Source organism: Danio rerio, chromosome 23 (genome assembly GCF_049306965.1).
Source record: "Danio rerio strain Tuebingen ecotype United States chromosome 23, GRCz12tu, whole genome shotgun sequence".
In the NCBI taxonomy this organism is placed as follows: domain Eukaryota; kingdom Metazoa; phylum Chordata; class Actinopteri; order Cypriniformes; family Danionidae; genus Danio; species Danio rerio.
In genome coordinates this window covers 29,987,892-30,013,231 of record NC_133198.1, presented here as the reverse complement: position 1 = coordinate 30,013,231, position 25,340 = coordinate 29,987,892, and the positions used below count along the sequence as shown (strand labels likewise).

Here is a 25,340-nt window from a genome sequence, read left to right as displayed (position 1 = left end):
GCAGAAATTGTAGTAACTAATTACCCTCTTCTTCTCCCAGAGCATCTCTCTTCCTGTGGTTGTAATTGTACACGGTAGTCAGGAAATCAATGCCATGGCCACCATCATATGGGACTGCGCCTTCTCTGAGCCAGTGAGTATTAACCACTTAAGGCCCAAGTTGTTTTTTTACATGCATCTTTTATTTCTATTTGCTATTTGGGCTTATTGGAACCTAATTAGAATAAAATCTAAGTATCATCTTTTGATATGATGTACTTTTAGAGGAAAATAATGTCCATATATGTGAACTCATGGTCTGAATTTACTGAATTTATTATATATATATATATATATATATATATATATATATATATATATATATATTTTTTTTTTTTTTTTTTTTTTTTTAACTTGTATTAACTATCAGAGAGTAAAAACTAAATAGGGTTTGGGACATTTCATATGCTGCAAAACAGTTGCAGGATGACACTGTATGGTATGTCTGTAACAAAATATAAAACATTCAAAGTATTTTAAATAGCCACTTAAGAGCTAAAATGTGCTGTCCACGTATGTGGCCACTAAACCCTAGGAGGTTAATGAACACACAATTGCTCTTTTTCCTGTTGTCAAACATATTTGTAGGCAAAAACTTTTTTTTTTCATGCATCTGTCCATTTGAGAGTTAATACATTTTGGCTTTTATAAATAGTTTTTTTTTCTTCTTTTTTTTCGGTCTAACAGAAAGAAAACATCTTAGTTACTGTTGTATGGGGTATCGCAAGGGTATTGTCAAGTACAGCTTCTCTTAGGTGTGGCCGCTTAGCAGAGTATATAAGCCACACCTGAAGGAGAACAAGCCGGGCTTTAACGCTAAGGAGCCACGCGTGGCTAGCATTTAGCTGGTGATTAAGCCACTGTAGCACTGGAACATATAACCTCCATTTCCTCCATCAGGGAACAACGTTCCCCTGCAGATCGGGAACTCAGAGTTATGTCAGAATGACTTTATGGGGAAGAGCATGTAAGGGACACAAATAGTTGAATCTGTTATACACTTAGCCGTAAGAGGATCATAACCTTGCTAATTGTAGGTTAGGGATATTTATGCTACTACAGTACGTTGGGAAAGGGTGCCAGTCTCAAGGTATAGGATGCTGTAGAGGCTACAATCTACTCAAATGGGGAGACCCTGTAACAAAATGCAAAAATGGGCTAGCCCTAATCTAGTGGAGCTCTACATATGAGCAAGTTAGCTGGTAGGGAAGACACTGGTCCATCTTATGAAGGACTGTGGCTGACTAATGCATATGGGATCACCGAGCAGGGCTCACGCATAGCAGGCACTGATCCCCAAAACTTTGGTTGACCAAGGACACATACCAGACAATGTAACAAGCCAAGAACCTGGCTCCTCCAGCGAGTTGGGTGTTGGAGGAACTCTCTAGAGTTTGCCAGATGGGGAACTACTAGCAGAGCAAAATAAGTGCACACATTCCTAGATTAGGGAGAATTGCACACCAAGCTTAGTTTTTCTCCTTATTGGCTGGTGTTACCAAGCAGTCAGGAGGAAACCTGCTCCACTAAAAGATTGTTCAATCTCATGAATGGGGAAGATGTCACCTTAGAGAAGGAGATGACACTCCATGAGTGTGCTCTCGCTCCCAGGGGACACGGCTGTCTGTGGGATTGATATGCAAGGGTGATGGAATTCAGTTCTTTGAGCCAACCTCTGTTTGTCTGCACTTCCTATCTGCCAACCACCATAACAAATGCTCAGAAGATCTTAAGCTCATTGTGCGGGCATAAATATGAAGGTAAAGTGTACAAAACAGCTCACAGCAATAAACGGACTGCATCTGCCTCCTTTGCAGACAGCACTTGCTGGTTTACTACGTGATCTCTAAAGGAAGTAGTACTGTAGGAACCTTGGGTGCATGGTTAAGCCGGAGTCTCAGGGTAACACGAGTAGTCCAGCCCAAATTCTAGGCACGATTTGCTGACAGAAAATCAGAGTGAAATGAATTCAGGTGAAGCAAACAGGACAACCTGGGGCTCCCTGAAATGCTCCCGTATCAGCTGGACTGCACTGGGGTGGAGTCTCCATTCTCCTGAGAACGTGAGCTGCAGTACACTTACTGCGTACAGGGCATGCAGTAATTTCAACCACGAGCAATTCCAAAGGAGCAGATCCGACCGAAGAGTTTACCTCCCAGGTGGTTGATGTATGCATCTGCTGCCTTACTAACCAGTATGTGTCTCCCCTCTCATACTGATTGAGACTGGTGGAGAGCAAGAAACTCTGCTAACAGCCTCAGGCACTAGACATGCCAAAGCTGCCGGAGTCTGGTTGTGAACCTGCAGCTACATGCTCATTTATATTACCCTAATATGAGCTATAATAACATGCATCCAGTTGCTGAGTGTAACTAAACGTCATACAAAGGCCACACAGTGAAGTGAAGGTCACTCAGAATGTGCCTGTTTGTCTTGTACATCTGAGGACCTAATCGTAAAGCCAGCCTGCTGCCGATGCCATATACCCCAGGAGCCTCTGAAAATGTTCCACCGTTTTACCTTCCAAATTTTGTCAGTTAGAGCAGCGTTAGCCCAGAGATCGAGTCCGGGGGAGAGCCGACTCCTCTCTTGGTTGACCTGAGACCCCAACAGAAAACAACAACAGAAAAAAAAAAAACTAAAAGAAATATTGAACTTGACTTTATCCAATGTTTAGATTGTTACACTAGAATTGTATGCAAATGTAGTATATTTAGTATATTTAATGAAATAATGCCTCAGTCTTTGAAATTCTTAATGTAATCAATCAGGGAAGTACAGTGGAAACATTTGTTTTTATTTTATTCACCTGCAGTTTCTTGTCCTGATATTTTGTGAGCAAATAGACATTGTGTGCCCTGTCCTGTAATGATTTCAGAACAGGATACCATTCCTTGTTCCTGAGCGTGTGTCCTGGCAGCAGATGTGTGGGGCTCTTAGCAGTAAGTTCATGTCTGAGGTCCAGACAACCCGGGGCCTGGACCCATTAAACCTACGCTTTCTGGGCCAAAAGATCTTTGATCAACCTGATCACCCTGGAGATTTCGAAAACATGCTTGTTTCCTGGGCTCAATTCAACAAGGTAACACTAACATGCAATTTACATATCGTATATGTTCATTAATATATTTTTGCATTTCATCATACTTCTATGGGAACAATTAAAAGACCAGTTGAAAATTCGAAAAGATTTAGGACTTATAGTTATTTTTTTGAGTAAAACATATTTTTCTTTATTCTTTAAATTACAGATGACATTACATTGTATTTTTAATAAAAATGGTTGTCATTTAAATCACTTTTGTTGCACAAAATATAATAAAATGCCATTTATAACTTCAGAAGATTTTCAAATAGTTGTGTATCTATTTGTACCCAAATATTGTCCAATTCTAACACACTATACATACGTTGAAAGCTTAATTGTTCAGCCTTCAGAAGATAAATCAGGAGTTTCAAAGATTTTACCTTTGTGGTTGGTTTTGTGGTTTAGTCTCACATATATCACAAATTTTACTCAAACTCATACCTTATAAATCTAAAAAATCTCTTATTTTTTATCTATTAGCTGTCTGTTCAGTATACTGACAGAACGCACAAGAATGAGTGTAAATAAAATCCTGTTATGAAAATTGTTTTTGTCATATGTTACAAATGAAAGTTGGTGTTTGAATGAAAATTCTGTGTGATTAGTTGTAAATTATGTTTAGTGGTTTTATTAGGAGTAGATAATATAATATATAAACTATTTTATAATTGTACATACTGACTATTATATACTGACAAATGAATTACTATATAGTGGAAATGATATACTGACTGACACTGACTATTATAACCTGTTTCCACTGGGTGGTATGGTATGGTTCGGTACCAAAAAGCACTTTTCACTTTTCACCACTTTTTCGGTAGCCTTTCCACACGGTACCTAGCACAACAGGGTACCAAAAGTCAGAGCTAAATGCTCAGCATTGTAATTGGTTACATTTCAGAGACTGTAAAGCTCTGTATGTGTTCATATGTTTTATTTATTGTTTTTATTTTATATAATCACAGCTGTTACAGTAGGATATTTTGCGTTATAATTAATTTGCAGCTATAATCAAATGCTGTTTATAGATAGCTTAGTAATTAACATTATACGTAAGTACTTATGTATATAAAGCATTTGTTTAGTAAGAAGTGCTTCTCATATGATATAAGAACTTTCATTGAGAATGGCATCGACTGCAACTTTCTGTAGAACACTACGCCTACCTAAAGAGTAACATACCACCAGGGAAACACAAGCCTGATAAAGGTGATTAGTACCGTACTGTACTCTTTGATGAACAATAACACTGTTCTTATCTTGTTTTATTTTTGCTTAGGTATTTACTTTTTTAATACAGTACAATTTAGAGCCGATTTTACTTATGTTTTGCCAAACATCTGTACTTTTATTTAAGTAAAACTGACTGCAGTATCTTTCACTTGTATAATTCATGAGTACTGTTTACACCACTAGTTTAGAAATTATTATTATAAACATCAGCAAAGTTTTGGACAAGTGGTGCTAGAAGGTTTGGGTTAGAGACTTCAAGTTTGCTTTGGTTAATGTTTAAAAAAGTGATAATAAATAAGTAAAATAAGTAAATATAAAGTCTTGCCAAGAAAATAATAGCATATTCAGTATTTTGTTAAATTAAACTATAATCTTGATGCGTAAACAACTAAACAATGAAGTCTTAGTTTCAGTTTCAGATTTTTTTTCTTTGGCTGGTGAATTGGTGTGAAGGATTATTTCTGGCACTGTTTTTTCACAGGAAGTTCTGCCTGGTCGAAACTTCACCTTCTGGCAGTGGTTTGAAGGGGCAATAGACCTAACTAAGAGATGCCTACGAGACTATTGGACAGATGGGTAAAGTTGCAATTACTTAAGTTTCTTTTCCAGTTTTAAGAGACAATTAAATAAGACTACATATTAAGAGAACTAGACATCTACCTCTCATTACCTGTGCAGATTGATCTTCGGCTTTATTGGAAAACAGTACATCCACTGCATGCTGCAGGATAAAACCAACGGCTTCTTCCTTCTGCGCTTCAGTGACTCAGAAATTGGTGGCATCACCATTGCATATGTGGAACCCACTGAAAGTAAGGCTGAAAAATTCTAATTACATGATGCTCAACAGATTGGCTTTATATGTATATATGTTTTTCTTATGTTTTACAAGTCTCTTGCTGACTAAAACCATTTTGTAAAATAATATAATTGTGTGTTTTGTTTTGTTTTTGCGATTATTGAATTAAATAGCGATTTAATTAGCAATTTTTTTATGCTCTATCTTCTTTAGACTATAAGACATGCTATAAATCCTTTTATTGTATATTAAGGCAAGTTTATTTATATAGCACATTTCATACACAGTGGCCATTCAAAGTGCTTTACTTAAACAGGAATAAAAGAGACAAGTATAAATAAAATAAAAACAAATAATATAAAAACAGATGAAAACAGCATAAAGACACCGGTGTATCATATTTTCTCACTTTACTCTGGGACTTTTCCATTCTGCTGATCACCCCCCTCTGTGGACTTTTTTGGTATCTATTAATCTATACACGTCTCCAACAATTCGATATTTCACCTAAGATTAAAAAGTTAAGCTTTACAGCTCTAATTATGTGCCCCCCAATTTCAACTTCCTTTTGGAAGTAAATCGCACAGCCCCTGATTTCTACCCCCTCCCGGGAGTAGATTGCTTTAGCTAGCCAAATGTAATAAAAGGTATTGATATCAGCCAGACTCCAGGGACTTTAACCCCCCCGCAACAGATTATCTGTGGCGAGTCATGTCTCGGATCTCACTTCTTGTACTTAAGCTGTGATCCCACAGAGACAGATCTACCAGTATGATGATGGCCCAGGTTAAATCTTTTACTTGCCCAATCAGATACAGTTTTTCCATATTCCAAAACACACAGATGTGTCAAATTTTCTCACTTTACTGTGGGACTTTTTTTTGATTTTGGATTTTCTTGATCAAACACAACATTTGTGCTGTGCAATTAATAATTATGTTCATTAAACAAATATTTCACTATCGGCCTAAATAAATATTAACCATTATGATTAATTATATTTTCATGTTTAATTTTATCAGTTAAAAAGTTGTAAGAGTTTATTAGTCAACTAAATAATTGAACAAAAGCTACCACTTCACTATTAAATCAGCAATAATTTACTTCAGCAAAATGCACATGTAAAGAACTGTGGAATTGAGAGCTTCACTAACCTGAGCAGTGCTGTTTACAGAATCAAACATTTGCTCTGTATCCCTTTTTGTTCTGCTTAGACGGAGGCAGGAGAGTCCAGAATATTCAGCCTTTCACCAAAAAGGATCTGGACTCAGCTGGCCTTGGCGATCGCATTCGGGACATTAGCTGCATCAGTCATGTATATCCAGGCATTCCAAAGAATGAAGCATTTAAGAAATACTTTACAGGCAAGTAACTAGGTCTTTTAAAGAGAGTGGCTCTCGTTCACAATCCTTAAGCAATAAAAAAAGGTTAAAGCCCATATTGGTTTTCAATACAGAAACAAATCTTCTTTCCCGCACTCTTCAAAGCAGCATTTGGTTAAATTAGCAGTGTTAGTAATTTTGGTTTTGGGGATTTAATTTACAGATCAGCTTCAAAAGCTCTCCTTCACAAACTTGATGTTATTTACTGTACCATGCAGAAATTATTTTTTTATTTTTTTATTAGTGTGCCATTTAATACTTATCACTGTCAACTATTCTTTATTGAATTGGCCTTCTCTTCATTGGTTTCTATTCGTTTACAAGTTTTCCTATTGGGAAAACTTCACTATATTTAGTCACATTTAGAAAACATGTCAAAATCTGTGCTCTAGTTGTTTTATTAATCTTTGTATGCTCAAAGTTCGCACTTTATTTGGTCACAAATTTTTTCCGTTTACTTCTGTGGATGCTTGGAATCATCTGCAGCAGACCTTAAAGCTCAACACTTTCATTCCACTACCTTTAAACATTCAATGTAGTTTTTAGTACAAGATCACTGTGCTTGTGATTAGTTTATATGTTATTATCTGCATCTGTGAAATTGTTATTGTTTTGTGTCCCTGGCGCTTTGTATCTGCTTTTTATGTTGCCTCTTGACCAGGTCGACAATGTACATGAGAACTGGCTCTCATTTGACTTACCTGGTTAAATTAAGGTTATTATTAGAAAAAGGTTATTAATTGAGTCATTCACAAACCCAGTTCACACACAACAAACACCTTACTAATTCACATTTACATTAGCCAGTGTACAATAATAAGTCTGGACCACAAAACCAATCATAAGGGCCAACATTTGGAAATTGAGATTTAAACATCATCTAAAAGCTGTGTTCACATTGAAGTTTGATTTGTTAGTATAGGACAATATTTGGCCAAAAATCTGGAATATAAAGGTTAAAGAAAATTTAAATAGGGTCCAGGGTCACAATTGTGCAGATTTATGTGTCATAAAAATAATTTGTGGCTCAATTTATGTGTATTTTCTTGTGTTGTGAAACAGTGCCCTCCGCTCCTAATGCTGATGGATACCTGCCTTTCAAGCTTACAACAGTTGTCAACCCGTAAGTATTTATTTTGCTGTAAAATTTCCAAAGATTTTATTTTATGTGCACATTACCATTTTTATTTGTTAAAGAAGCAAATCTGGGTGTAGAGTGCAGAATTAGAAAACTGAAATAAGTCTGTGACAAAATTGTGTTTTTTTTTCATGTTTAGAGGAGACAATAGCACCTCCACTAACAACATAACCTCTGAGAATATCTCTATGAATTTTATTTCACCATCTACGTCTCAGGCATTTGGGCAAAACATGTGAGTATTGAAGTAATTCTATATTTGTATTTTTCTATAAAGCCAGAAATTGCTGTGTAATTAATTTTACTGGTCTTCATTGTGCTGTCTAAAATACCTCTTTCTGCCAACAGGAATCAGGACATATATAATCAGTAAGTATGATTATATGCTGGAAATTCAATCGCATCAGTATGATCATGTAGAACTGAAAATGCACTAGCAGATCACAGAAACCTAGACATCAACAACAAGCTTTTGAGCCTTATAAGAGACTATCTTTAATTGTCAAACTTGTTTGCTGAAAGATACCTTTATAGTATTTAATTGATACAGTACATGTTGGGTACTGAACAAATTATACAAAAATTGTTTGTGGTCGCTAAGAAAAGACGACACCATGCATCTATTTCAGAGATGCCCAATCTAGAGCCTGCAGGCCAAAGTCGGCCAATGGTAACCTTTGATTTGGCCAGCCAACCAATCAGAGAAAAGATGGACAAATGATGGGGAAGGTTAAGGTGAATTCCTCAAACAGAGATTGTCATTTCTAATTTTACATAACATTTTGTTTGTTTGCTGAGCTACAAAAAAAAAAACTGAAATGAAACATTTCAATTTAAGTAAATTAATAAGATATTTTAAAGGGTAATGAAACTCTAAACACGTCTTTAAATGTTTACCGATATACAGTGCATTTGGAAAGTATTCATAGTGGTTCACTTTTTTCAATTTTTTTTAATGTTTTAGCATTATTTCAAAATGGATTTAATTATTTTTTTCCTCAAAAACTCTGCACACAATACACCATAATGACAATGTGAATTTTTTTTAAATTGTTGCAAATTTATTAAAAATAAAAAACTTGTACGTCAAAACAAATCACATGTACGTAAGTATTCACAGCAGCAATTGGCAGCAATTACAGCCTCAAGTCTTTTTGAATATGATGCCACAAGCTTGGCACACCTGTCTTTGGGAATGCGCCCATTCCTCTTTGCAGTACCTCTCAAGCTCTGCCAGGTTGGATGGGAAGCGAGATGTGCAGTAATTTTCAGATCCCTTCAGAGATGTTCAATAGGATTTAGGTGTGGTCTCTGACTGGGCCACTCAAGGACATTCACCCAGTTGTTGTGAAGCCACTCTATTGATATTTTGGTGGTGTGCTTTGGGTCATTGTCCTGCTGGAAGATGAATCGTCGGCCCAGTCTATATAAATATAACTAAAATATAACTCAAATATTTGTATCACTAATTATCACCTAGCTTGTCATATAAACATTCTGGCAAGGGCTTAAATTATAAGGGTAACTGTGATAATGTACTATAGTTTCAATTAAAATGAGATGTCTAATGAGACATGCAATTATTATGATGCCAGGAAATGCTGACTTACTAGAACTAAAACCAAAACCATAGCATCCATGTTAATGCTTGACTTCTTTACGTCTGTTCATTGTAACTATGTTACCCTTTTCAGACATTGTACGCCTTCATATAGTATGCCAGATGACATCATGCCTCCCCAACCAATGTACCCGACAGACATGTAAGTATCAAACACATTGCCATTTCCTGTAAATCCTTACATTAAATTAACGCCTCACCCAAAAATGTCAATTCTGTCATGAATTGCTCACCTGTCATGAAGGGCACATATTATACCCCTTTTTTTATGATTTAATATTATTATTATGGTTCCTCTGAGTGTGCAAGTTTAGGTTCAGTTCAACACACAGTTTAGATTTTTTTATTATAATGTGTTCAAAAGTGTAATTTTGGGGGCGTGTACACAGCTCGCTGTTTTAGGGGTGTGTTACTTCACATGGAAATTAGTTTTGGCTTCCTGCCCAATGTAACGAGGGGGCGGAGCCAAGAGCTCCCCTCTCTGTGTTTGCAAAAGACAGGCAGACAGAGAGAAGCTACAAGTGGAAGGAGCAGCATTATGCCATACATGTACAACTCGGACACAGACCAAGCAGAGAGTACAAAATCATTTATGTCTTTGTATAGTTTTACTGACATCTGTGTGCTAGTTGAAAGTTCCGAGCTTGTACACCGAGACTAATAACCACGCACACTGAATTAACTTTGACTGAGGCACCGGATGCGCCACTGGAAGCTGCGACACGCCACACCAGACACTCTCTGTGGCGCGGCAAAAACATGAAGTGTTGCAAATCATCACGCCACGCAGCGCCATGCATTTTAGAATTCATAGGTTTATATCAGGGTACACACAACGGCGCTTCAACTGCAGACTTGAAGCGCCGTTGTATGTACCCTGATAGAAACCTATGTTTAGAATTCTAAAATGCTAGCACGGCGATACTAGTGTGCAAACTGCAGGCAAGTTTGTTATTTTATTTCCAATGGAGATGCGCACATGAGGCAACGCGCTTGCACTTTTCCAGCTGCACCTAGTTAAGATCACAGGTAGCTTTTGTGATCGCGAGAAATGCAAACGGCTTAAGTTTAAGGTAGATGCAATGAAAAGTACACGTTTGCAAACCTACCTAACTAAAGGTACAAACAATAATTCCTTTTAGAGCGATAATGTGGAGAATATTGATCTTGTGTTGAGCCCAATGAGCCTTACATCTAAAAATAGAGCAAGGGTGTTTTTTTAGTAGTATCGCTTATATTTTCAAAATTAAAAAATGGTTGAACACTAAATCATCTTTATTTTTTTAAGTATGCCATAAAATATTTCAGATTCTCATTTAACATGTTTTTTTTTTTTTACAATAAAACCAAGATCAAGTGTAGTAGTGCAACAGAATTATGTTTTTTTGATTATTATTATTATTATTATTATTATTATTACTATTATTATTATTATTATTATTATTATTGTAAACCAGGGGCGGACTGGCCATCTGGCAATTCTGGCAAATGCCAGAAGGGCCGAACCATTTTTTAAATGTGTGCCGGTGAGGTTTTTTTTTTTTATGTATTGTTTTTACATGCTTTTACAAGCTTTTATCTCTTACAAGATGTGATATTATGATGATAATAATAATAATAATAAATGTTGAGCATTTGGTCCAATCGGCGACGGCCGGCTGGTTTCGAGAGGGGCCGACCCAATCTGAGGTTATGCAGACGTAATCAAAATCTAGCAAGAATGTAAAACAAACAATAAGTGTCACACAAGCTAATTGTCAGAGATGTACCGTAAAAAGAAAAGGCGGTGCCGAAAAGCTCAGGGAAAGAGTGCAAAAAGGGGCTCTAAAATCAGACGCTGCCAAATGCATAAAGTTCCTGAAATATTCTCGAACCTTCGGTGGCTGCGTCGGCGGCTAAGTCAGTATACTAAAACATACCAAGTAAATGTCTCGCCATTCATGCTACTTCTGACAGTTTGTGACAGTGACCTACATTGTGTTTAACAGTTTAAACTCCCGTACATTTTAATATGTCATTATGAGCAGATAAAGTGATTTCGGGTATACAGACTGCTGTATGCTACTAGGACTATATTCTAACATGCAAAAGAACCTAAAGCTATAGCCACAGTACTGTATGCATTTGTAGTGAACTCTGAATACATAGCTAGTCTTTAAACTAATACATTAAATACATGCATAGGTTACAAAACATAATCATCTCATTGTCAGGGAAAATGAGATTCAATCTATCCAGAATTATTTTGACTCTTTATTCTTTCCACAAATTTTCCAACAAGTACTGAGTATGCAAGTGCTAACAATTACTTTGGGTATCCTTGTGGGTTGTTGTGGTCTACAACAAATTAAAATAAACAAGTTAAGGAATCAGAAAAAACTTATACAAATAAAGATACTAAAACACTTCCATGTACAATCAACAAGGGGTATGAGATCACTGATTGACAGAAACACTTCAAAATAGAAGCTCATGTGAACCCTTTTAACACTGTGGCTCTATTTAAAAATAAATTAACCCTTATGATAGGAGCCTGTGAATGTGTATCACACACACACACACACACACACACACACACACACACACACACACACACACAAACACACAACTTTACACACAAATGGAGATGCAGCACTAGCAACACTTCAGCATAATTTCACAAATAACTATATATCATGAAGGATAAAAAATGCACAAATCTGCTGGTACACACAAATATTGCTGCTTTTTTCGTTTTCTATTCCTTTTGGTGCTACTGTTATTACTTAATTGTAATAATTTGTATACAGGGTTTCCGCAGGGTCCTAAAATCTCTTAAAATGTCTTAAATAAAAAAAAAACAAAATATTAGGCCTTAAATAGTCTTAAGTCCACTGAAATATTGTGTTGTAGGTCTTAAATAATTTTAAACAGTTCTTAATTTCCCTCTATCCAAGTAAAGCTACCCAATCTGGCCAAATCAGTTTTTTTATTGCAAAGAGATTCAGTTTATAACAGCTGTTACATTTATTTTCAGCAAATTCTCCAAATTAAATTCCCTAATCATGGAAGGAAAAATAAAGCAACACATCCCTTTACATGATCTTCCATTAATACAAAAACTATTTACCAAAGTTACCAGACCATTAGAAAAAATCCTTTGTGTTTAGCCCTGCATAAGTCTAAAATTTTATTCATAATGGTCTTAAAAGGGTCTTGAAATGTTTTAAATTTGATTTGAAGAAACCTGCAGAAACCCTGGTATTCAAATGTTAAGAGCAGTCAGTAAGAAAACATTTTGCTGCAATCTTTACATCCTATACTGTGTTTATTAACTAGGGTATTGCCAATACCAGTGCTGTGAGAAAAGATTGTTCGGTAGGCCTAGCAGAGACAGGGAGGAGTGTGGTAGAGGTAGAAAAAAAAACAAAAAAATGTGAATGTGTGTGATACACATTCGCAGGTTACTCCTATCATAAATAGCAGACAAATGGTATAAACAGACAGCACACAGACTTTAAATTATTATAATTTAGTTTTACTGTATGTATGAATTTGTTATAAACGGGTTGTTTTTTTTCTAGTCACATAAATTAAATGTTTAAATATCTATTACATATATGGTATTGCTTATATTATTTCACCATCTGAACACCAATATAAGTAGTAAATGTGTGTGTCCGTCGGTGGAGCTGTGTCGGTGTGGTCATGTGGGCTGGTGTGGCTCCAGTACCAGGGCTGAATTTTTGTCCCAGTCCGCCCCTGTTGTAAACCAGCAAGGCTGTGTGTGTAAACCATTAATTAAAACAGTCACTCTTTAAATGACTTTAACGGTCATTATTTAAAACAGTCATAACATGGTCAACAATTTGGTAGAGCAGGCAGTTAGAGGGTTATTGTCAGTGCGCACTGGAGTTTTGGCTCCTTGAGGCAGAATAGACTGGCTGTCAGTGTTTTATTTGTTCATCAAATGACAGAGAAAAAACATTCTGAAAATGATTCTGCTATTTAAAATGGTCTTAGAGTTGTTATTATAATGAATACTTTCGACTTTATTTATTGTCCACAAGTAGACATTTCTCTTTGGCTTCACCCCATAATTACATTATTATTCTCATCACATATATCACAAAAACACAAGTAACACAAATACATTTAATATCATTGCCTAAATCACATTTCATACACAATTAACTCAATTAGCTTTTAGTCTGAACAGACAATAAATAACAAAACTGACTTTTGGGTAAACAGTCTTGTTAATGTTTCGCCATCAATCACAAAACATCTGTATTTTTTTTTCTCCAACAGGCAGGTAAACCCCCCTGACGAATTTTCAGAAATGGAGGAATTTGAGGGACTTCTGTCATCTATCTAACAAATCACCAGCAAAGAGCTTTGCTAGAGGTACAGTCCCTCTGTTCTTGATGGAGAAAGACTATCAGATGACTTGGCGCTCTATGAAGAGAAACTCTCACCCTCTAAAAGAGACATTACCCTTTTTTCCCAAAACAAGTGTATCTATAAGGATTTACTTTGCTTAAATTTGATCGTCATTGGGAAATGATCACATGGATTGTTTTTATTCAGCTCCTGCAAAAACAAAAACACACTAAAGTGCAGTTTAGAGGACCAGTGTGTTTGACTCAGTAATCATAGTGAATACCCAATAGGCAATTGTGTAAAATTCTATGAAGTTTTCAAAAGTAGTTGCATTTTCCATTGCATCAAGACAGACTAAATAGATTTGACTAACACGTTTTACATTTGATGCAGAAAAAACATATATCAGTGTGTGTCACCAGATATTATCACAATTGTATTCATGAATCTAAAGATGAGATGCTAAAAGAGAATAGCATCACAGTGCTCTTTTATACTTAAGTATAGGTTTTATTATTTCTATGTGCCAGTTTTCATATAAACAGTTTTCAGTTGGCTGTTGTATTTGCATGAATTGTTTGGGACTGCATATCAATATTCAGTATTCATAAAATGATAAAGTCAGGTTTGGTCAGTAAAGCTGAAATCACAGTTTTATTAAGTGCATATAATTAGTGAGGTTTGCTGAACTTACTCATATGTTATTTAGGTCAGGGTTTCTTTGGGTTTCTAAGTCTTGATGCGTCTTTTCACAATGTTAAATCAGAACACAACATCCTAAATTCAAAACATTGTGGCATTAAATGTTCATGTTGGTTTTACAGGACCATACTCCTAAGTCCAATAAATCAAGCTTTACTGGAGAAGCAAAATGAAGATATGAATGTTTTCTGAAAATGAAGACCATTGAGTTTACACTTAAAACAAATCTTCAGAAAAAATAAGAACAGCGCACATATTTTTTTGTATTGTATTGCATAACACTTCTGGCGCTATTGTGGTGGAATACAGGTAAGTTTAGTGACAGGTTTAGTGGTAAGAGTAGATTTAGAGTTTCCAAACTCAGTTCTGGAGGGCCGGTGTCCTGCATAGTTTAGCTCCAACTTTCCTCAACACACCTCCCTGGAAGTTTCTAGTATACCTAGAAAGAGCTTGATTAGCTGGTTCAGGTTTGTTTAATTGGCCTTGGAACTAAATTATACAGGACACTGGCCGTCCAGGACCAAGTTTGGACACCCCTGGTTTAAGGGATAGTTAAGGGCTGTTTCTCAATTCCATGAATTCAGAGAACATGTTCTTGTGAAGACTGGTCTTGCCAGGTCACCTCGGAAGAACGACTCTGGAGACCGCAAAAACAGAGAACGCATCCTGTGAGAAATGAGATGCTGCATTCTTCTTAATGGTCACGTGACCTTCAGGCATTTAAAACTGAAAATTATTTAAACATTACAGCATTCATACAACCATTTATTGCTTTTTTTCTCCTTTTCAGTATATACAGTATTGTTTAAAATAGTATCAGTACAACATGACTAACCAGAATAACCCAGGTTTTTAGTATATTCTTTATTAATACATTGCAAACAAGTTACCAGTAGGTGCAGTAGATTCTCTGACAACAAACAAGACCCAGCATTCGTTATATATATATATCTTAAGACTGTGCTATTTTCCAATTAGTTAAAAGGGGTGTGCTCAAAAAAAATAGAAGTATGGCATTTAATCAGTGAGGTCTTCAATTTTGTAAAAAAAATAAATAAAATAAATAAATAAATAAAAAACAGGTGTGAATTAGGTGGGCCCTATTTAAGAATGAAACAGCACGTATTGAAGATGCATTTGAAAGACTAAGGCAAATGGGTCGGTTAACAGATTGTTCAAAAGAACAGTGTACTTTGAATAAAAAGTTGAGGTGCAAAAAATTATAGGCTGTTCAGCTAAAATTATCTCCAGTACCTTAAAATTGTAGGGCAAAACCTCCAGGATGATCAGTCTGGAGTTACCTCTTTTTTAGCAGAGGGACTTTCACTCGCAAAGTCCCTCTGCTAAAAAAATGTGGAGAAGAGGTTACAGTTTGCCGAAGAACAAATCAACTAGGCCTAAAGAGAAATGGAGGAACATTTTATGGACTCATGAGAGTAAAATCTTTTTGGGTCCAAGGGCCACAGACAGTTAGTGAGACGAAAATCTGAATTAAAGCCACAGAACACAATGAAGACAGTAAAGCAGTGGTCACCAAACTTGTTCCTGGAGGGCTGGTGTCCTGCAGATTTTAGCTCCAACCCTAATCAAACACAGCTGAACAAGCCAATCAAGGCCTTACTAGGTATACTTGAAACAACCAGGCAGGTGTGTTGAGGCAAGTTGGAGCTAAACCCTGGAGGGACACCGGCCTTCCAGGACTAAGATTGGTGACCCCTGCAGTAAAGCATGGTGGTGCAAGCATCATGACATGGGCATGTTTCTTTGGGCCTATTAATTGCATACCAGGGATCATGGATCAGTTTGCATATGTTAAAATAATTGATGAGGTCATGTTGCCTTATACTGAAGAGGGCATGCCCTTAAATTAATTGTTTCAACAAGACAATGACACAAATACACTAGTAAACTATCGATATATATATACATACATATAAAACCATGGAAGTCAGTTACAGGTGTCCAGCTCTCTTCGAAATATCTTCTTTTGTGTTCAACTGAATAAAAAAACACAAATCAGTTTGGAACAAGTAAAGGTTGAGTAAATGATGACAATTTTAATTTTTGGGTGAACTATTTATTTAACAATATTTAAACAAATTTATTCATTTTAATTCAGATTCATTTATGCTTGGCTAATAGTGACCTCAGCAGACCTGGAGATTATATTAAGCTGTATTTTAATGTATATGAGCCTAATTAAATATATATATAATAATATGCAGATATTTCAACAATCTATCGATAAACACACCTTGTGCTCACAGCTGTTTTTAGCTGACTAAATTAAAAACGAGTTGAAAACAGAGGAGAGGAAGTCTGCCTGCGTTTTTATATCAAATTTTTAGTGGACTGAGGCGGTCATTTAGTGATGTACAGTTTATGAGGTAATCGCAAAAAATGTTTTAGGGGGGCCGAATGGAAATATAGAAGTGCTAAAGGAGCGCCTATGCTGTTTTTTAATTTTACATCATTCAGTTGATTTGTTGTGATTTTCGAAAAACTCTCACGACATGTTTTTACACGTCAGGGGGCGAAGAATGGCGTAAATTAAACAAATGCACCCATTGCAACAAATTAAGATGCAAATTAAAAAATACATTTGGTAGACAGTTAAAGGAGACGCGAAGGCACAAAATTCACCAAAACAAGTGAGTATACCGAAGGCATACGCAATTATTGATCCTCAGAAGTGGTAATACCCAAACAGCTAGTGGAAAAAAGTAGGCATACTGAGTATAAGTGCGTATAGCAAGGACTACACCACTGATTCATAGGATTGCGATAGTTTTGAGTTCGTACTGTCAGCGACAGGCACTGCTATTTTTTGAACACACTCCTTTTTAAGTAATTGCCCAATTGCACAGCCTTAAGAGTGTGCATATCATGAATACTGGGTCTTGTTTGTTTACTGAGAATCTACTGCACCTACTGGTAACTTGTTTGCCATATTAAAAACCTGGATTATAGTGGTTAGTCAAATTGTACTGCTATTATTTTGAACAATACTTTATAACATAAACAAAAACGGTCACACTTTACAATAAGGTTCATTAGTTAATGTAAATAATGCATTTACTAACATGAACAATACATTTACTACTGTATTTATTCATGTTAGTTAAGGAAAATACAGTAGTTTATTGTAAGTTCATGTTAACTCATGGTGCATTAACTAATGTTAACAAGCATGTTAATAATGCATTAGTAAATATTTAATTATGATTAATAAATGCTGTACATGTGATTAGTTCATGTTAGTAAATGCATTAACTAATGAACCTTATTGTAAAGTGTTACCCAAAAACCTTACATATACTTTGCACAATACAAATAAATTAGATTTTAATATGAATTTCAGCAAATAAACATCCTCATTGTGTTTATGCCTTTATTAAGATTTTCATGGTTATGTTTACTTTTACCGTTTCATTTAGGGAAACTCCTGAGGTAAATAAGTTATATCTCTGAACTACAATAATAAATCTATATAAAATGCTATGCTTTCCACCTCCTTTATCCCATGGCAATGACTTCTGGGATGCATCCTCGCTATCAAGAACACATCCAGGAACTATTAAGCATCCCCCGTTCTTGCGATTTGAGTTTTGGAACTGAACTTAAGTGATTGATGACGATGTTACATGAGAACACGAGGGCGCAAGATCGCTAATGAATGCATATTGAGAAACAGCCATAGTGTAAGCAATAGGTCAACAGTGCAATTCTAAATGTAATTACAATAATTAATTACAGATGTAATTACATGCTGATGATTTTATAAGTACACAATAAAGGCATTGTTGCACCTAATTATTAATTTAAATGTAAGTGCATCGAAGTTAATGCCACTTAATATAAAGTGGGCAAGATTTTGAATCAAGCTCTGAAGTATTTTCTTTTTGAGTCCATTGGCAAATGTTCTAGTTTTGATCATAAACTCACTTGATTTTGATCTGCTTTTCAGAAAACAAGGCTTCATATGATTTAGCTTCTTTTAAAATAATTTTGATTCAAAAATCTTAAGATACTTGCGCTTGCAAACACAAGTTTGCATATCATCCAGAAGGAACAGTAAAGTTGCATCCATAATCTAGTTGTAAAAGATGAATAAATCTGAGGGACGTTTTTTGCTCTTTAAATCTTCATTACCCGATCTCTAAAGGGTTTTGAAACCTGCAGAAACCCTGCTTTAGTAGGAAATTATTATCTTCTTATTATTATCTCTAAGTTTTAACATTGCCATCCTGCAAACATTTCGTTACTGCATTGATGAGTGTAAATCATGTAAAATACATCTTATGTGCACAAAATTACATTAAGGATTAATGTCACATATCATACTGTCTCTGCTATTTTACAGTGTTCTCCGTGCATCTTTTTTATATTTAGTCTTTAGTACTACACATCATCAACTTTCCTGAAATTGAAACTGTGATGTTTGCCTTCTGGAAATACTGTTCTGTGTCTTGTATAATATAAAACTTTCATTTTACAGTGCTTTGAATAGGAAAACATCAAATGGGATCTTTCAGGTGCCATCAGTGACTTTCTGTATGTATTTAGGGGATTAATTCCGTATTGTTGTCTGTTCAGATGATTTTTTTCCTTCTGTTGCACTAATGGATGAATGTGCCAGATATTCACCTGCCTGATTGTTGATTCTTGTTTTAGTCCTGTTACCAACCATAACAGAGCACTTACACATCAATGCAACGTAAAGGTTGAAGATTTTCTCTTTTTAATACATGTGACCAAATATGTAAAGCAGGTATATAAGATATTATACTTTTTTTTTTTTTTTTTTTACAAAATAAATATTCACATTTCCATGTTTAAAGCTGGTAAATAAATCAAAATGCAGTTCAAGACAAAGCATCTTGTCTGAGTGTTAAAAAGTTCTGGATTTGTCAAGGATAAATATTTGTTTAAAAATGTCATTATTATCTTTAAAGATGTTCAAACAGTGTTTCTCAACCATGTTCCTGGAGGACCATCCGGCACTGCACATTTTCCATGGTTGCGTCCAAAATCGCAAACTACTCAGTAGGTATTGCATTTGAATTTATTCGTACTACTCGGCCGTTCATTTGAGTACTTTCTATGCAGTATGAATGTGAGCAGTGTGAATGGAACTCGGACGTACTACATCCGATTTTATCATCAACACGTGATAGTGATGCGTCGCTTCACTCCCATTTATGAATTCTCTCATGGTGCATCATTGGATAGCATAGCATCCATCCGATGCGCACTTCAGAATCTCGCCGAAAGTACAAAGTTATCCAGTAAACTGATTTTCAAATTCTTTGAACTCAGACTTTAGATTTTAGCTTACTATATACTATGGAAGTATGCAATTTCAGACGCAGCTCATGTCTCCTAAACCAAATACAACTGATTCAGATCATCAGCTCGCTAACACAGACTGAAAGACCTGTAATAGTCTTTCAAAACATGCACTGTTGGTGGTCCTCAAGGAACATGATTGAGACACCGTGATAGAATATTGCTGTCAAACTCCACAAACTATTTATTTATTTTTTGCTCAATACTTTACTTTTTGTTTGCAGAACTTTCTTTTATTTTGCAAGTATGGCCCTAGATTGACTCCATAGGATTTTGTTATGAGAGATCATAGGTATTTTATGCGCATTTTCAAAATTTATGCGCATCTTGGTGTTTCCATCAACTGTTTTTTTTCTGAGCATATCCAATATGCACATAAAAAAGTGAATAGAGACATAGCTATTTACTAACCTGAATTGATGATTTAAAATCAGCTAGCTTCAACAGCAACTTTTAACCCAAGGCTTTGAGCATAAAATTATATCTAATAATCATGTAACCATTGACCAAGAAGAATATGTTGTTGATTTCCCTATGGGGTTCTTATTGAGTCTGCTGCAAACATAATTTATTGATACTTCGAATTGTATTATTTAATAATATTAAATATTAAAATTTAATAGTAATTCAGGAATTACTATTAAAAACATAAGCACTAAAATTAAACAGTAATTGTGTTAAATGATGTAAAGCATCAACTTTGTTTTATTATTTCTTCAACATGAACGTTCTTATCTAGTTACTGATTAGTAAAACATTTTATAAAATACAACCGCTTCTTCGATGTGTGTGTGTGTGTGTGTGTCTGTGTGTAATTGACCTTGTTGGGCAAAGCATGAAAGCATTTTACATTAGCACAGTCTTTATTTTACTCGTAAATTGAAATATTCCATGGGAAAATCCACAGTGAAGAATTCTTTCAGGTCTTGACATAATCCCTGTACCAGTCTACTGTAAAAAACAGAAACAGTCACTAATAAGTCCATGATGTTTTAAACCTGTTCTGCTCACATCAGTAAGGCTTCATATTTCTTTTACAGTGATTTACAGAAATGTTCATTTGCCTGAGACTAAATGTCAGAACACAACTTAAGCTATTTACACACAAAATGATGCCAAACCTGCTAATCTACACAGAAAATGCAGACGAAAAAAATAAGTCTGAGAAAACAACAATGTACTTTGGAATATTTTTAAAAGTACTAAACTCTACTGAGGGTAAAAACTTCTTGTTTGGGGAGTGTGAAGTTGACAAAAAGTTCACTGAATCGTTTATTTAATTGATTCATTCAAAACTGCAGATTCATTTAGAAAGGAAACAAGTCATGCAAATGGATTATTGAATCATTTCCTCATTCCATTTGTTCAAAAATAAGATTCATTCAGGAACAAAACACAGCGGTTTTACTCTGAGATGCACAAATCTCTGGCTTCTTGCGTGAAACGGAAAAAAACACTATATGGTCTCTAAAATGTACAGTAGCTAACCCAATATAAAAATCTATTTTGTATGGAAAATGGCACTCTTGCTTATGTGATATTGTGTGCTTTACAGTATCATATATTATACATGTAAGAAAACAACAACCCATTCAGAGATATCTTCTGCTTTCTTAAGTTGTGTCTGTAACTAACAGGTTTCAACATGCGCTCAAAGCTTTTGGACTCACAAGACGTGTGTTTGTATTTTCCGTAAAGTGAGCTGAGTGTGTCAGTGACAGCTCACGCATAGTTAAAACAACACTTACGGTATTATTGTAAACAAATACCTCCCGCTCTGTCTGTATAAAGGTGAAATTTGGGCTATAACAATAGACTAGTTGTGTTTTGTGTGTTTATTTGTTTATTTTTTAGATAAATGAATGATGGTGTGACTGCGTTTCTTATAAAGAATTTCATACTTGGGCCACTGTGGGCTGCCGTTAAACGATACAACAGTTTGAAACGGACTCGGAAGAGGGATCAAAGTTCCCAAAGGATTTATAGAGCTTTCAGTTGTGAATGAACATCCACCTAAACCAAAGATCAAAGGAATGTTTCCTTCATTTTGGGAGATAGAAAAAAAAAGAACATTGCATTGATACAAACAAATAGCGAATTGTGGAAAATGGAAGAGCCAAACTTGGAAACTGTCGGAAAACACCCACGCACACACACCATGCACAACTGAATAATGTCGACAGTAAGTAGAAATCTGTTGCAAAATGCTAATAATGTAGTACACGTGTCACGTCTCTGGATAAATCAAAGAAAAGAAAAAAGAAAGTGAAATGAATGTGAGATCATTGAAAGCCTGTGAAACCGGAAAGCATGCAGAAGTCCACTTCTAGTGTAGTTCACTCATAGTAGACTAGAAATGACAGAGGTGCCCCTGAGCGGGTACTTCTTACCCTCATTCATAGTCCTTGTGAAGGGGTTACGGTGTCTTGATTTGCCTCTGGAAGTGTGTGTGTGTGTAAAATGATCATACGTATGCGTCGCTTTAGGGATCCACAGTTTCCTGGCAGTGTTTATAAGGCTTGTGTTTTGAGCTCGATTGGCTCTCCTCGCGTCTCCTGCTGGGCTTCAGGCTCTGTTGGTTTGTTTCCCTTGAGCACAGCCAGTCTCTCGGACAGACCCCGCACGCGTGGGAACAGCATGAAGTCGTAGAGCAGAGCTCCCATGGCAGCGCCGATCATAGGGCCCACCCAATACACCTGACATGAATATAGGGCGGGGGGGCATGGTTAAAAACAAAAATGACCAGGAAGCAAATAGATTCTTCATCTGAATATGATATAGATTTGCCTCACCCAGTGGTTAATGAAGTTCCTATAGAGCACAGCAGGGGCAAAAGACCTGGCGGGGTTCATTCCGGCTCCAGTGTAATACATCTGCAAGGAGATGTACAAATGTAAAGTATCTGGATCGCTCTTTTCACAATACATATTGCTTCAAGGCAGGTTTTACAGATCTTGAAATCTTTATGCCTCAAGGCACATTAAGAAAGATAACATAATTGACTTGCGCAATCATTTTGCAGACACTTTCAAAGCAATTTACAAATTTCTATAAACATAGCATATATTTACATAGTTCTATTATATAGAGTTAATACAGACAAAATAGGAAGTCAATTGTAGAGACTATGTATATCTATATAAAATGTTACCTATAAATACAGAGCATATATTTGTATGATTCTATATTATATACAGTTAAGGCAGACATATTAGGAAATCAATTAAAGTCTGTGTATATCTATATAAAATATTACCTATATATACAGATTGTATTTCTATACAAAAATATTGCCAATATATAGAGAGCATATATTTATATAGCTCTAAAATATATAGTTAATACAGACAAAATAGTAAATCAATAGACACTTTATGTACATCTATATACAAATATTACCTATACATACAGAGCATATATTTATATAGTTAATACAGGCAAAACAGGAAAACAATTGAAGAGTCTATGCATTTCTATATAAAAATATTGCCTATAAATACCAAGAATATATTTCTATAGTTCTAAAATATATAGTTAATACAGACAAAATAGTAAATCAATTGAGACTTTATGTACATCTATATACAAATATTACCTGTATATACAGAGCATATATTTATATAGTTAATACAGACAAAATAGGAAGACAATTGGAGACTCGGTATAACTATATAAAATATTACCTATATACACTGTGCATATATTTAGATAGTTCTATAATAAATAGTAATACAGACAAAATAGGAAATTATTTGGAGACTATGTATATCTATATAAAAATGTTTCTTATATATAGAGCATTTATTTATATAGTTCTGTAATATATAGTTAATACAGACAAAACAGGATATCAATGGAGACTGTACATATAGGTAATGTTTTATATAGATATACATAGAGCATATATTTATAGAATTCTATAGGATAGTAATACAGACAAAATAGGAAGTCATTTGGTAATTCTATGCATATCTATAAAAAAATTCCTTATGCAAGAATACTGTTTGTATGCGAGTATGCTTATTTTTCCAAAGTTACATCAGGGGTTATGCAATATAAATGCATGCTTTTGATTATATACATTAATATTTACTGTCCTTTTACTTCATCAGAAAAATGTTTCGACCAATTTTGGCCAATAAAAGGATTTTCTCCTATATATTTGCTTTGTTTTATTCAATGAACCTTAAACTATGGATAGTTCACCTTAAAATCTAAATCTGCTCATAAATATTTACAGTTATAAAACATATTTTCCCATTCTTATGCTTAAATGTTTGATTTTCATTCTCGTGTTGTAAAAACTGCCATGGATTAAACTCATAGGATAAGCAGTGATGTTAAAACTGAATCTTTGTCCTGTTGATGCCCTCTTACCCCCAGCAGGTGTCCCACTAGCACAGAAAAGCCAATGGACAGGGCAGCAGACCCCAGTCGCCCGTTTCTCCTCTCATCGGTCACAGCGAACACACAAACCACAAGCTGCAGGGTCAGGAATATTTCTATGGTAGTGGCCATTCCCATACTGATGCCAGGCTGAAGCTGAAATCATGCAAACACACATGCTTATCCAAATATACGAACACATAAATGGCACCTCTATGATTTAGAACATCAATCAATCAGACAAACCATTAGGCCCACTTACCGTATTCAAGGCAAGATTTCCTCTCATGTTGGTTGGCGTGACCCCATAAAGCACAGCGGCGCCAGCCAATGCACCCAAGCACTGAGCACAGATGTAGAAGAAGGCACGAAACAGGGACATCTGGGAGCCAATCAGGTATGCGAAAGTAACCGCCGGGTTGATGTGGCCACCACTGATGTGGCCGATGGATTGGATGAACGTGGCAGCTGCCAGCCCAAAGCAGAAGGCCACTTGAAGCACATTGTGTGGCCCGGTGGTCCAGCGGAGAGCAGCTCCCAGACCAAAGAACACAAAGAACATGGTGCCGTAAAACTCGGCAAACACAGCCCGCCAAAAAGACATGGACCGGAACTCCCACATGGCTGCAAAAAGTCAACAGAAGCAATGCAGAGGGAAGAAAATGGAGGGATGAAAGCCACCAAAAAAAGATGAGCAGATCTGGATGTGATCCCTTTGGTTTTTTTGCGGATGGAGACACACACACACACACAAAAAAAAAACAAAGGTGTGTGAACTATGGAAAAATAAGCATAAATGCTTCTACAAGCTACAAAGAAGTTGGCATGAAAGGCAGTCCTGCTTCACAAGACTGAAATCATCGATCCTGTTGGCTTTTGTCATAAAACCTTGAGTTTGAAACTGGCTGGTGGTCTCTGCATCTATGAGGAAGTTCTAGCTGAGGTTTAATAAAGGAACACGGATTGACAAGTGATGAGCATGTCCTGCAGACATTCAGCCTCTCTGATGGGGAAGCGTGAGGCCACAGGGGTATTTATAACAGCCGTGACCCTCTGTGACACTGTAATCCTTTGGCTGAATTGTGGGAGGGGGCTCTGGACAATACAACAAATCGAATTAAAAAAAAAAAAGAGAAAAACACAACCCCTTTCTGTCCCGCTACTTCGTTTGAACTCATGCACATGTAGTAAACCTAAACATTTTTTTTTTATGTGCATAATTGTGAACATAGTTTAAA

At 35.8% G+C, this 25,340-nt stretch overlaps 2 protein-coding genes across 5 annotated transcripts in view; one reads left to right on the top strand and one right to left on the bottom strand.

Annotated features, from left to right (window-relative positions):
* The window catches only part of stat6 (signal transducer and activator of transcription 6, interleukin-4 induced), a 56,195-nt gene extending 37,022 nt beyond the window's left edge, over positions 1 to 19,173 (top strand). For 2 of the 4 annotated variants that reach the window (XR_012398252.1, XR_012398253.1), the window contains exons 12-20: positions 41 to 133; positions 2,918 to 3,121; positions 4,845 to 4,939; positions 5,042 to 5,175; positions 6,377 to 6,526; positions 7,607 to 7,667; positions 7,822 to 7,929; positions 9,377 to 9,445; positions 13,594 to 19,173. Coding sequence is in view for 2 of the 4 variants with exons in the window: in XM_073938120.1 (XP_073794221.1) it covers positions 41 to 133; positions 2,918 to 3,121; positions 4,845 to 4,939; positions 5,042 to 5,175; positions 6,377 to 6,526; positions 7,607 to 7,667; positions 7,822 to 7,917; positions 8,031 to 8,051; positions 9,377 to 9,445; positions 13,594 to 13,660 (990 nt within the window). In the remaining 2 variants the exon portion in view is untranslated. Of the gene's footprint in view, positions 1 to 40; positions 134 to 2,917; positions 3,122 to 4,844; positions 4,940 to 5,041; positions 5,176 to 6,376; positions 6,527 to 7,606; positions 7,668 to 7,821; positions 7,930 to 8,030; positions 8,052 to 9,376; positions 9,446 to 13,593 lie in introns of all 4 variants that reach the window. The other 2 variants (XM_073938120.1, NM_001130590.1) reach the window with 2 other exon arrangements.
* Positions 19,174 to 20,560: 1,387 nt separating this feature from the next.
* Positions 20,561 to 25,110, bottom strand: mipa (major intrinsic protein of lens fiber a). The gene is given in 4 exon segments (NM_001003534.1): positions 20,561 to 22,412; positions 22,509 to 22,589; positions 24,094 to 24,258; positions 24,365 to 25,110. Coding segments are annotated over 4 exon segments (792 nt in total). The 5' UTR covers positions 24,725 to 25,110; the 3' UTR covers positions 20,561 to 22,226.
* Positions 25,111 to 25,340: the final 230 nt, after the last annotated feature.